At 39.9% G+C, this 14,412-nt stretch overlaps 1 protein-coding gene across 2 annotated transcripts in view; it reads left to right on the top strand.

Moving 5' to 3' along the window:
- Positions 1–1,274: 1,274 nt before the first annotated feature.
- Positions 1,275–14,412, top strand: part of phyhd1 (phytanoyl-CoA dioxygenase domain containing 1) — a 24,385-nt gene continuing 11,247 nt past the window's right edge. Inside the window, exons 1-6 of one of the 2 annotated variants that reach the window (XM_061908216.1) lie at positions 1,275–1,575; positions 9,707–9,865; positions 10,970–11,045; positions 11,123–11,170; positions 11,255–11,310; positions 11,368–11,430. In XM_061908216.1, the coding sequence (XP_061764200.1) occupies positions 9,710–9,865; positions 10,970–11,045; positions 11,123–11,170; positions 11,255–11,310; positions 11,368–11,430 (399 nt within the window). In that variant the 5' untranslated portion in view covers positions 1,275–1,575; positions 9,707–9,709. The remainder of the gene's footprint in view (positions 1,576–9,706; positions 9,866–10,969; positions 11,046–11,122; positions 11,171–11,254; positions 11,311–11,367; positions 11,431–14,412) is intronic. The other variant, XM_061908215.1, reaches the window with a different exon arrangement.

The raw sequence follows: 14,412 nt of genomic DNA, 5'->3' as shown, positions 1-14,412 counted from the left end.
CATATATGTATGTGTATCTATACATATATGAATATGTATACATACATATATGTATGTATATATAATACATATATATGTGTATATATATATGTGTGTGTATATATATATATATATAAATAAAATGTGTGTGTGTATATATATATTATATATATATAATATATATATATATAAATAAATGTATGTAATTAATTAATTTGGCAAATAGATCGACATAGAGATGTGTAAACGTTACTGATTATCTGTGCTGCATTCCACTAAGTCAGGGGTCAAAGGAGTCCTTTTGCAATGGGCCAAAGGACCCTACTGAAACTGTAAGGTTTTATTCTTTCTTTATTATTATTCCTCCGCCTCTTTGAGCTGTAATTTGACCCACTTAACATGCTTCAAAACTCACCATATTTGACACAGATATCCTGACCTGCGAAAATTGCCATCTAATAAAAAAACAAACCCCAAAAATCTAAATTGCGTGCTAGCGCCCCCTAGGGAAAAAAACAAAACAGACTGCTTGTAACTTCCGTTAGCAATGTCATAATGACATGAAACAAAAACCTCTATGTAGGGCTGACTTAGACCTAGATTTCATCATTTTACCTTCTAGGGCAAAAATCAACAAAAATTTTGCAAAAACCCATTCAAAGCTAAATTTTCGCAAAAAATGCAATTTTTGCCTCTTTGAACTAATTTGACCCTCTTAAAATGCTTCAAAACTTTTCCAACTTGCCACACACATCAGGACTGGCGAAAACTGTGATCTAATGAAAAAAACCAAACCCCAAAACTTAAAATTGCGCTCTAAATAAAACAGAAAAAACTGCTCCTAGGGAGAAAACACAGACTAAACTGCTTGTAACTTCCAGTAGGAATGCCGGAAAGACATGAAACAAAAACCTCTATGTAGGTCTCACTTAGACCTACATTTAAATAATTGACATCCTTCTGCAAAAATCAACAGGAAGTTAAAAACCACCGCTTCAAAATAAAAGTTTTGTAAACACCCGTCACCTTATTTCAAACGTTATCTCTTATTTGAAACCCCATTTTACATGTTACTATAAAGTTATATAAGCCTTGCTTGTTCAATATTCAAAGCAAAACTTGTTTGGGTCCCTATTAAAAGGTTAATTTGTTCAACCTTGGCCCGCGGCTTTGTTCGGTTTTAAAGTTTGGCCCACTCTGTATTTGAGTTTACGCCATTTACGCAAGCGTTCTTCTTCTTCTCCTCTTTGGCCTTGCCGTTTAACCATCCAACAAACGCCATGGGGAACATCGCCCCCTGGAGTTACAATATCACGCCGGAGAAAGGCCACATGAGGACATTCTTAACTCAGACGCTCTCGAAGAAAGAGCGACGTTAAGCGGTCCCTCGGTTAAACTACATGGAGACTACAAGTACAACCCAGTGGCGAAATAGTTAAGTCCAAAATCCGAGTAGTGGACGTTGGAACTTCATGGTTGGAGCGGTTTTCGCTTACATTTCCAGTCAGACGCGTGTCAACTGGTCGGAAGTCAGCGGATCCTCCTCGCTCCTGTTGTCCACGACATGGATTTCTTGACTGACGCGACGTGCAAAAGGTAAATAAGTCTATTTGTTACTATTGACAATTGTGTGCGCCTCAAGACGATTACGTAACGAGTTGGGCAACATCGACGTCATTCGACGGTCACGTGCCTTTTATTTACGCAGTACTGCCCACGGTCCAATTTGTCAAAACAAATCAGGAAAGTTTTTTTATTATTTGTTAGTCAACATAAAATGAATAGTGTTCAAAATATATATTGTAATAATGGTTAAATTAGGCTGACCATACGTCCTCTTTTCCCCGGACATGTCCTCTTTTGCAGGGGTGTACGGGCGTTTTTTTTTTTTTTAAATGCCTGAATTGTACGGCATTTTGAATTAGGGTTGCGTGTATTTTCAATGTACGTCCAGGGTTAAGTTACCTTATATATATTACTTCGAGTTGGTGAATTCTAGCTGTAAATAGCGGCTGGCTACGGGGTAGAGATGCGCGGTTAGGCAATTATATCATCCGCAACCGCATCACTAAAGTCGTTATCCATCCGCAATCCACCTGAACCAACATTTCATCAAAGCCACACCCACCCGCCGCCCGCCCGTTGTTATATATCTAATATAGACGACGCAAGGCATTTGTGAGGTTAGAAAGTGTAACTCCCTCCAAATAGCACAGACACAATGGCTTTCTTGAAATGATTTATTTGAAGACTTACTTTCCCTTCAAATTCACAGTGAAAACTGTAATAAATAAAGCACGTTACAAACTTTAAAATAATAACATGCACAGCATGTGGATCAAACATTTACCAAATAAAATACCAACAAATGACAAACAAATACCTCGTTGGCCTGCATGCTTCTTTTAGGAGAAAATTGTGATTTTCTGGCTCTTATAGCCCAAACGCTTAAAGGGGAACATTATCACGATTTCAAAAGGGTTAAAAACAATAACATTCAGTTCCCAGTGGCTTGTTGTATTTTTTGAATTTTTTTTTCAAAATTTTACCGGTCCTGGAATATCCCTAAATAAAGCTTTAAAGTTCTTGATTTTCGCTATTTGCGATGCGACTGTCCATTTCCCTGTGACGTCATACAGGGCTGCCAATACAAACAACATGGCGGTTACCACAGCAAGATATAGGGAGAATAGCTCGGATTCAGACTCGGATTTCAGCGGCTTAAGCGATTCAACTGATTACGCATGTATTGAAACAGATGGTCGGAGTATGAAGGTAGATAGCGAAGAAGAAATTGAAGCTATGGAGCGAATAGCTATTGACGCTATTCGGCCATACCGTGGGTGTACCTAATGAAGTGGCCCATAGCATGGCTACCTTATTAGCATCGCCGGTAAAATGTGCGGACCAAACGATTCAGGACTTTGGCATCTTGTGACACTGGAGCAACTTAAATCCGTCGATTGGTAAGTGTTTGTTTCGCATTAAATGTGGGTATCTAGTTTCAAATGTACATACAGCTAGCGTAAATAGCATGTTAGCATTGATTAGCGTAGCATGTTAGCATCGATTAGCTGGCAGTCATGCCGTGACCAAATATGTCTGATTAGCACATAAGTCAACAACATCAACAAAACTCACCTTTGTTATTTCGTTGACTTAATCGCTGCAAATGCATCTGCAGGTTATCCATACATCTCTGTGCCATGTCTGCCTTAGCATCGCCGGTAAAATGTGCAGACACTCTGGCACATTCAATGGGGGTCTTGCGGAAGATTTCTTGCCAGTGGTGCAACTTGAATCCCTCCCTGTTAGTGTTGTTACACCCTCCGACAACACACCGACGAGGCATGATGTCTCCAAGGTTCCAAAAAATAGTCGAAAAAATGGAAAATAACAGCTGAGAGCCGGTGTTTGTAATGTGAAAATGAATATGGTGGGTGTGTTACCTCGGTGACGTCACGTTCTGACGTCATCGCTAAAAGACCGATAAACAGAAAGGCGTTTAATTTGCCAAAATTCACCCATTTAGAGTCCGGAAATCGGTTTAAAAAATACATGGTCTTTTTTCTGCAACATCAAGGTATATGTTGACACTTGCATAGGTTTGGTGATAATGTTCCCCTTTAAAAGGGTCCAAGTAAGGACATCCAACCCATCAAGTGCTACTAAACTGCCAAGAAAAAGAGAAGAAAAAAATGAATAGTTTTGGGTGGATAATAGGAGACATATGTAACAAAGCTCAAAATGACAATATTAAAGTTAGCCCTACAGTACCAATTCCTGCAATACCACCGTGGATGTATGACAACCCAAAGGTAAACATGCAATTACTGAAGAAAATAAATTTAAATAGTTACCAGATAGAACAATGGATTGAGGAAATCTTTTTTGACAACATAATGATATATACAGATGCATCAAAAACTATAAGTAGTAAGGTAGGAGCCGCAGCAGTTATCCAACAAGGAAATATAGTGTTAAATACAAGAATCAGTGATAAACTATCTGTTTTTATGGGGTAATTGGTAACAATTTATATGGCAGTTAACCGGATAGAGGAAAACAAAGCAAGGAAAGTAGTTGTGTGCTCGGACTCCAGCAGTGCTTTGACTAGCATAAAAAACATAGCATCAGAAACACGACAAGATATAGTTTATGACATAGTTCAGGCAATCTACAGGATAAATAAAGCGGGAGGTGTGGTAACATTTCTCTGGGTTCCTGCTCATGTACGAGTTGTGGGGAATGAGTTAGCAGATAGATATGCAAAACAAGCAACCACTAAAACAGAAGTAAACATGGAGATTAAGCACAGTAAAGAAGAAGTGAAGAGCATGATTAGGATAGAACATAATAAAAAGTGGCAGGATAATTAGAATAAGGAAACGAAAGGTAGAGAGTATTACAAAGTCCAGAGGAGAGTAGGTGTAATGAGAGGAGAGGGTAGAAATAGGAAGGAAGAAGACATTATTACTAGAATGAGATTAGGACATACATATCTAAATAGTTCACTAAAATTGATAGGAAAACATACTACAGGGCTGTGTGATTTTTGCCATCAGATATAAAATGTTGACCATGTTTTAATACAATGTAGGAAATACAATAGAGAAAGAGAAATACTGGAAAGTAAGTTAGCAAAAGAAAATATTAGGTTAGTAATGAGAGATATATTAGGATTGCATTCAGAAAGCATAGGATATAAAGCAATATACACATATTTAAAAAACACTGGGTTAAATAAAAGAATATAGAGTAGAGATCCATCTCGGTCCACACTCCATTACAGTAGGTAGCGGTAATGCACACCAGAAGGTTGCTTGCCAACCGCCATAAAAAACAAAAGAAGAAGAAGAAGAAGAAGACAGGAAGTGTTGGTTCGAGTTTTTCCGGGAAAGGTCCTTTTTTTGTTTTAAATGTTGACTCTGCATTCTTTTTTTTTTTACAGAAGCCTAAATAAATTGGCTCAAAAATGCTACCTCTGTTTTTGTTGTTTTAACTGATTTGTGAAATACCCCTCACCTATGGTAGGTCGGTCTTTATTGTCATTGCAACAAGTACAACAAAACTTTGTTTTCAGCACAAACCTGTTCAAGATTAGACAAACAAACAGTGTACAGGGTTACAGAACAAGAACGCTGATGGGTCGCCATAAGGCGCCCTGTAAAAGATGGGAAAAAGGTAAACGCTGGGGAAGGATGAGTAAAAACATACAATCCAGACTGAGAAAAAACCTCCATAGCAAAGCACATATACATATTACAACATACATCTCGAGATATCTAGCAACAGACGGAAAGTAGTTCGAGGTCATGGTGGTAGGCCGCAGCTCTTCAGGCGCTGACCATCCTTTCATCACACCTTTGGGATTTGCGTCGAGGGCGTTGGATTGGGGGACAGGGGCGTGTATGTGTGGCGTATATTTTTTTGTGGATGTGTGTGTGTGTATAAGCCCATAGTGTGTCTTTGTTCCGCGGCTTTGATGTATTTGCCGTCGCTAGTCCAAAGTTCACAACAACAGGTGTGTGTCCATAAGAGACAAATAAGGGAGTTTGTTGTGTCTTCACTTGCAGTGATCTTCCAGAGAGTCTCAAAGCCAGGGAAACAATCCAAGTTAAAAAGATTTGTATGCGAGTGAAAATAAAATTTGCTTTTCACTCTAAATTGTCTATGACTGGTCCTCAAAACCTGCGGGGTAGACAGTCCGATGTAATCCACAGTTCTTCCCGCATCCTCCAATCATTTGTGGCAGCTTTGGGGTACTTTCAAGACTGCCAGCAACTTCCAATTTGTCGACAAACCAGAGCAACGCTTACTTTAATCAGCAGATGTCCTGTTGTCACAATTCCGAATAGGTGGATATCTTCACGTCGTCGACAGAAAAGGGTCGCCAAGCCCTCCTTCTTCTCCCAAGAGTCCGTCGTGTGTAGGCAACAACCGCTTCGTCACGACAGCAGGTTCCCCCAAACCCAAGATCTTGTCAATTTTGGTGTATTCTCTGAGAACTTCTGCTTTTGTTTCAAATGTTTTGAGGCATTATTTATATTTTTTACATTAGAATGGTCCACTAGACTGAGAAGAGACATTTTAAAGAATGGGCTGTTACCTGTTTTTTGTTTATATATAATTAACCTGTTTTGAGGCATTATTTATGTGTATATTATATACAAGAGGTTATTTTGAATATTGCTACCTCTGTACTTTTTCTAAAACTGTGAATTTTACGTAATATAACTGTGACTTATTTTGTTATATTGTCAACAGAGGAGAAAAAATGCTTTATTTAAATAAATATATTATTTATAAAGCAAGTTCGAGTATCATAGGCAAATTTTCACCTACTCCCGGCCTTGGCACGCATATATTTGTCCTCTTTTTTTGGATTTTAGAATATGGTCAGCCTAGGTTAACTGCAACTTTTTTAATGTGCATTACAAAACAAAAATGTATAGAAAATAATCATATCTAATACACAAAAGGTTGACAATTTAACTCCACATTTTCCCAGATGCGAGGGGCGGCATAGCTCGGTTGGTAGAGTGGCCGTGCCAGCAACTTGAGGGTTGCAGGTTCAATTCCCGCTTCCGCCATCCCAGTCACTGCCGTTGTGTCCTTGGGCAAGACACTTTACCCACCTGCTCCCAGTGCCACCCACACTGGTTTAAATGTAACTTAGATTTTGGGTTTCACTATGTAAAGCACTTTGAGTCACTAGAGAAAAGGCGCTATATAAATATAATTCACTTCACTTCACCAACCTTTAAATCAGGGGTGTCAAACGAACAGCCCGCGGGCCGGATCACGCCTGCGAACAGTTTTTTTTGGCCCGCGGGATGAGTTTGCTAAGTATACAAATTAAAGGCCTACTGAAATGAGATTGTCTTATTTAAACGGGGATAGCAGGTCCATTCTATGTGTCATACTTGATAATTTTGCGATATTGCCATATTTTTGCTGAAAGGATTCAGTAGAGAACATCCACGATAAAGTTCGCAACTTTCGGTGCTAAGAGAAAAGCCCTGCCTCTACCGGAAGTCGCAGACGATGACGTCACATGTTGACGGCTCCTCACATAATCACATTGTTTTTAATGGGAGCCTCCAACAAAAAGTGCTATTCGGAACCGAGTTTTGATTGATTGATTGATACTTTTATTAGTAGATTGCACAGTACAGTACATATTCCGTACAATTGACCACTAAATGGTAACACCCGAATAAGTTTTTCAACTTGTTTAAGTCGGGGTCCACGTTAATCAATTCATGGTACAAATATATACTATCAACATAATACAGTCATCACACAAGTTAATCATCATAGTATGTACATTGAATTATTTACATTATTTACAATCCGGGGGGTGGGATGAGGAGCTTTGGTTGATATCAGTACTTCAGTCATCAACAATTGCATCAACAGAGAAATGTGGACATTGAAACAGTGTAAGTCTTACAGTAGGATATGTACAGCCAGCAGAGAACATAGTGAGTTCAGATAGCATAAGAACAAGTATATACATTAGAAGTACATTTGAGTTGTTTATAATCCGGGGAGATGGGATGTGAATGGAGGAGGGTATTAGTAAAGTGTTGAAGTTGCCTGGAGGTGTTGTTTTAGAGCGTTTTTGAAGGAATATAGAGATGCACTTACTTTTACACCTGTTGGGAGTGCATTCCACATTGATGTAGCATAGAAAGAGAATGAGTTAAGACCTTTGTTAGATCGAAATCTGGGTTTAACGTGGTTTGTGGAGCTCCCCCTGGTGTTGTGGTTATGGTGGTCATTTACGTTAAGGAAGTAGTTTGACATGTACTTCGGTATCAAGGCGGTGTAGCGGATTTTATAGACTAGGCTCAGTGCAAGTTGTTTGACTCTGTCCTCCACCCTGAGCCAGCCCACTTTGGAGAAGTGGGTTGGATTGAGGTGTGATCTGGGGTGGAGGTCTAAAAGTAACCGGATTAGCTTATTCTGGGATGTTTGGAGTCTAGATTTGAGAAAACGACAATTTCCCCATTAATTTGAACGATGATGAAAGATTCGTGTTTGAGGATATTGATAGCTACGGAGTAAAAAATAAATAACTAAAAAGTAGAAAAAAAACACGATTGTGACACATTTACACATTTAGACACATTTAATAGGACAATTCGGGGAAATCCCTTATCTTTCTATTGTGTTGCTAGTGTTTTAGTGAGTTAGATAGTACCTGATAGTCGGAAGGGTGTCTCCACGGGTGTGTCTCAGGGGAGTCTACGGCAGCTATGGACGACACAAACTCAGCTTTTCTCCGGTAAGAAGCGACTTTTTAACCACCATTTTCTCACCGAAACCTGCTGGTTGACATTCCGTCTTGATTTATGTTCTCTTGACCGCGCTCTGATCCATAGTAACGTTTCACCTCCAGGAATTTTAAACAAGGAATCACCGTGTGTTTGTGTGGCTAAAGGCTAAAGCTTCCCAACTCCATCTTTCTACTGTGACTTCTCCAATATTAATTAAACAAATTGCAAAAGATTCAGCAACACAGATGTCCAAAATACTGTGTAATTATGCCGTTTAAGCAGACGACATTTAGCTGTGTGTGTGCGCAGCGCTCATACTTCCTAAAAACCCATATATTACAGTATATGAATTATTATTTACATTAAAAAAACAAAACATTTACAAATATAGGTCAACACAGCAAATAATAACTATTAACATTGTTTTTAGTCTGTAGCAGAAAATTTTTAAAGCACATTATATTGCTTGATTTTTTCTTTTTTTTAAAAGTCATTCATTTTTGACTGACTTAACTATTGGAGACTGAACTTTTATTTTTAATAAACTCAATATATTGGGACAGCAACATTAACTAAAGAGCATAATATATAAAGCTGTCAAGTTCAAACACTGATGACATCTATTAAACGAGACAAGAAGAAAGGAATTAAACAGAGACAATTACATTTGGCTCAATTTAGGAGAGCGCGTCTGGGCTGTACTCTTGTACAGTCTCGATCACGCTCTGGCGAAAGATTGTACGCCACCTCTTTTATTTGGACTTTCCCTGATTACATGGCAACAGCTATTTCTAAGGCACGGGGGTCTAAAAAGCCATCGCCTTTGATTAAAACAGTTCAAAGAAAATGTCGTAAACAGTTCACAAAAAAGGTGGTAAAACAGTTCAAACAATAGCTCCCTGTGGGGGATAGGCTCTGCTTCATCTCCACTTTGTAGTTCTTGGGTCAAGACAATATATTTCTGTTAATTACAATACATGTAAGAAACAGAACACCTTCATGTTGCTTCCCATCCTTCACAGTGGAGTTTTAGAAGCCTTGTTCTTGGTAGGTTCAAAGACAGCTTTTGTGATAACTTAGATACAATCATTCTGAAAAAAGATCTTTAATCTACAAAACACAAAAACAAATTAAAAAAATGTGTGCAGATTTGATCAAAATGAGTAAGTCAGGATTAATGGCTACAATGAGCACGTTTTGCGGTGCATAGCACGGCACTGGCCCTGCGATGAGGTGAAGACTTGTCCAGGGTGTACGCCGCCTTCCGCCCGATTGTAGCTGAGATAGGCACCAGCGTCCCCCGTAATCCCAAAGGGAATAAGCGGTAGAAAATGAATGGATGGGATGAAGCACGGCACTGATAAAGCATGTTCCACTCCACTATTTGGGAGGATCCGGTTTTAATAACACAAACGTTATCGTCCTATGACCTCCCTTTGTAGTACATGGAGGACGGCTATGTGGTTCTGGACGGCCTTTTGACCCCGCCCGAGTGCGACCAGCTGCGACAGAGGATGTCCGAGGTCGTGGACAACATGGACGTCCCGCCGCACTGCCGCACCACCTTCTCCACCTACCAGGATGAGCAACTCAAGGCGCAGGTGATCCCTGCTACACCACATCACCATTAAGTCTTTTCTGAAGTTAAAGAAAAAAATGATTCCGTTTGGCACTTGACGTGTCGTGTGTTGCTAGGCAGAATACACTGGTCCCATGGGACAATGAGGAAGAATTAGACTTAACACATACAGGGGGGCAAAAAAATATTTAGTCAGCCACCGATTGTGCAATTTCTCCCACTTAAAAATATGACAGAGGTCTGTAATTGTCATCATAGGTACACTTCAACTGTGAGAGACAGAATGTGAAAAATAAAATCCAGGAATTCACATTGTAGGAATTTTAAAGAATTTATTTGTAAATTATGTTGGAAAATAAGTATTTGGTCAACCATTCAAAGCTCTCACTGATGGAAGGAGGTTTTGGCTCAAAATCTCACGATACATGGCCCCATTCATTCTTTCCTTAACAACGATCAATCGTCCTGTCCCCTTAGCAGAAAAACAGCCCCAAAGCATGATGTTTCCACCCCCATGCTTCACAGTAGGTATGGTGTTCCTGGGATGCAATTCAGTATTCTTCCTCCAAACACGACGAGTTTAGTTTATACCAAAAAGTTCTATTTTGGTTTCATCTGACCACATGACATTCTCCCAATCCTCTTCTGTATCATCCATGTATCCATTTTGTTATAAACTCAACTCGTCGTGTTTGGAGGAAGAATAATACTTAGTTGCATCCCAAGAACACCATACATGCTGTGAAGCATGGGGGGGGGGGGACATCATGCTTTGGGGCTGTTTTTCTGCTAAGGGGACAGGACGATTGATCCGTGTTAAGGAAAGAATGAATGGGGCCATGTATCGTGAGATTTTGAGCCAAAACCTCCTTCCATCAATGGGAGCTTTGAATGGTTGACCAAATACTTATTTTCCACCATAATTTACAAATAAATTCTTTAAAATTCCTACAATGTGAATTCCTGGATTTTTTTTTTTCACGTTCTGTCTCTCACAGTTGAAGTGTACCTATGATGAAAATTACAGACCACTGTCATCATTTTAAGTGGGAGAACTTGCACAATCGGTGGCTGACTAAATACTTTTTTGCCCCACTGTAAGTTTATTCATGGTGGCCTCCCGCAGGGAAATGCAGACTATTTCATCACCAGTGGCGATAAGATCCGCTTCTTCTTCGAGAAGGGAGTGTTTGACGACAAAGGTTCGTGCACTTTATTGGGTATCAAATAAAAACGAGCGAAGGGATTTCTAAAAATGGTGTTGCTTTTGCACCTGCAGGAGAATTTGTGGTACCAAAACATCGATCGCTGAATAAAATTGGACATGGTACGTTTGGAAAAAAATAATAATTGACAAAATCCAACTATAGTATGACACAACACCATTAATCTGCTTACTTTCTTTTTTCAGCACTTCATGCTTATGAGCCTTTGTTCAGAAAAGTGACTCATTCAGCCAAAGTCCAGGTGAGGGGAAATAATCCCATGACCCCTTCTCCATCATCTAAACTCTTGCTTTATCAGGGCATCGCCAGGAAGCTCGGCCTCGTTCATCCCGTTTTACTGCAGAGCATGTACATCTTTAAGGTGACCCTTTTTTTTTTGCTATGGAATTCTAACAGATATTAAAGGCCTACTGAAATGATATTTTCCTTTTTAAACGGGGATAGCAGGTCCATTCTATGTCATACTTGATCATTTTGCGATATTGCCATATTTTTGCTGAACGGATTTAGTAGAGAACATCCACGATAAAGTTCGCAACTTTTGGTGCTGATAAAAAAGCCTCGCCTTTACTGGAAGTCGCAGACAATGACGTCACAAGGTTGAGGGCTCCTCACGTCCTCACATTGTTTTTAATGGGAGCTTCCAGCAGCAAGAGCTATTCGGACTGAGAAAACGACAGTTTCCCCATTAATTTGAGCGAGGATGATGATATTGATCGCGAATGACTAGAAAAATAAAAAAATAAAATAAAATAAAAAGCGACGGCTCCGGGCGGCGGCAGTGTGAGAGTTTCAGATGTAATTAGACACATTTACTCGGATAATTCTGGAAGATCCCTTATCTGCTTATTGTTTTAATAGTGTTTTAGTGAGATTGTAAAGACATACGTCGAGGTCGGATGGCTGCGGTGAACACGCAGTGTCTCAGAGAGAAGCCGTGGAGCCAATTTCACAGCTGCCTTTTAAACAGCTACTGCAGAGGACAAATAGTCCAATGATGTCTCCGGTAAGATATATATCACAATGTTCCCATCCAAAAACATGCTGGTTGACATAGAGAAACATGTTCGCTTGACCGCTCTGTGTTAAAAACAAAGAAACACCGGCTGTGTCTCGGTGGAAAGCAGTACACCGCTTTCCACCAACACCATTGTTCTTTATAGTCTCCATTATTAATTGAACAAATTGCAAAAGATTCAGCAACACAGATGTCCAAATTCCTGTGTAACTATGCGATGAAAAGAGACGACTTTTAGCCGTAACTGGTGCTGAGCTAATATTTCCTGACAGTCCGTGACGTCACGCGCACGCGTCATAATTCCGCGATGTTTTCAACAGGATACCTCGCGGGAAATTTAAAATTGAAATTTAGTAAACTAAACCGGCCGTATTGGCATGTGTTGCAATGTTAATATTTCATCATTGATACATGAACTATCAGACTGCGTGGTCTGTAGTAGTGGGTTTCAGTAGGCCTTTAACGTACTCTAGATTTGTAATGCAAAAATATTTATTTGGACGCTATATAAAATGTATCTTTTTAATAATATTCTATTTAGCTTTTTACACATTATCTGATGACTTTAAAGTATTAAAAATATTTGCTTACACCTGGGGTCGCCAACCCAATGATGGCGATCCACCAGTCGATCTTTATGACCTTACCGGTCGATCGGAAAAATATTAGAAAACAAAACAAAACATATTAATATGACATCAGTGAGACCCTTACCTGGAGAATGACCAACTGACCCACGCCTCTGCCCTTGCATGACGTGCTCATAAATCATCGAGCTGCACCAATGCATTAAGGCTGATCGTTGCAACGCATCGGACATTTCCTGGTATTCAACATCAAACAACTCTCTCCTCAACCACGAGTCCGTGGCCGTCACTGCAAGCCTGCGACGGGAAGCTAACAAGCCAAATACTAGAGTATGTGAACATTGCTCCAAAGTACGGATTTTGTGTTGTTTTTTTTGTAGATGCATAACTAAATATTGCGGTGTGCCAAGGCAGTAATATATGAGCAAACAAAGCGGTAGCTAAAGAACGACTTCCTTGTTCATTCCCTCTTTATCACTCAGGAAAAACCCGCCAGGTGAACAGCTGCTTTTACGACTTCCGGCACAGACGTAAGACAACCATGTTACTCGCATCCCATATGTAACCATAGGATGACCAAATATACCATGGTACTAAGAATAAAGTTAGGCTCTACAGCAGGGATGCCCAAAGTGTGGCACAGGGGCCATCCGTGGCCAGTGATTCTTTTGTCATTGGCCCTAGATGCATTACAAATATAATGATAAATGGCTTTCGCTTTGCATAGTAGAATTGTAACTTCCACTTACAGATGTAGCGACCAACTGTAGTTACTGACAGTGGTTTTCTGGAGTGTTCCTGAGCCCATGAAGTGATATCCTTTACATCACTTTTTGATGCAGTACCGCCTGAGGGATCGAAGGTCACCGGCATCCAATGTTGGTTTTCAGCCTTGGTGCTTACTTGCGGTGATTTCTCCAGATTCTCTGAGACTTTTGATGACATTACAGACCGTAGATGGTGGAATCCCTAAATTTCTTGCAATAGCTGGTTGAGAAATGTGTTTTTTAAACTGTTGGACAATTTGCTCATGCATTTCTTCACAATGTGGTGAAGAAATGTCGCCCCATCCTTGTGTGTGAATGATTGAGCATTTAATGGAAGCTGCTTTTAAAGTCAAAGTACCAATGATTGTCACACACACGCTAAGTGTGGTGAAATTTGTCCTCTGCATTTGACCCATCCCCTTGTCAACATCACCTTGGGAAGTGAGGGGAGCAGTGGGCAGCAGCGGTGGCCGCGCCTGGGAATAATTTTTGGTGATTCAACCCCCAATTCCAACCCTTTATGCTGAGTGCCAAGCAGGGAGGTAATGGGTCCCATTTTTATTGTCTTTGGAATGACTCGGCCAGGGTTTGAACTCACAACCTACCGATCTCAGACCAGACACTCTAACCTCTAGGCCACTTAGTGGCACCCACCTGTTCCCAATTAGCCTGTTCACTTGTGGGATGTTCCAAAGAAGTGTTTGATGAGTATTTTTTAACTTTATCAGTCTTTTTCGCCACTTATGCCAGCTTTTTTTAAACATGTTGCGGTTTTCCAGTTTGAACATTAAGTATCTTATCTTTGCAGTCTATTCAATTGAATATAGGTTGAAAATGATTTGCAAATCATTGTATTCTGTTTATGTTTACAATTGTATATATGGTATTTTTCGGATTATAAATCGCTCCGGAGTATACGTCGCACCGGCCGAAAATGCAAAATAAAGAAGGAAAAAAACATATATACGTCG

Source organism: Nerophis ophidion, linkage group LG08 (assembly GCF_033978795.1).
Source record: "Nerophis ophidion isolate RoL-2023_Sa linkage group LG08, RoL_Noph_v1.0, whole genome shotgun sequence".
NCBI lineage: Eukaryota > Metazoa > Chordata > Actinopteri > Syngnathiformes > Syngnathidae > Nerophis > Nerophis ophidion.
The sequence above is the reverse complement of the archived record's forward strand: the minus strand, read 5'-3'. Positions and strand labels throughout refer to the sequence as shown.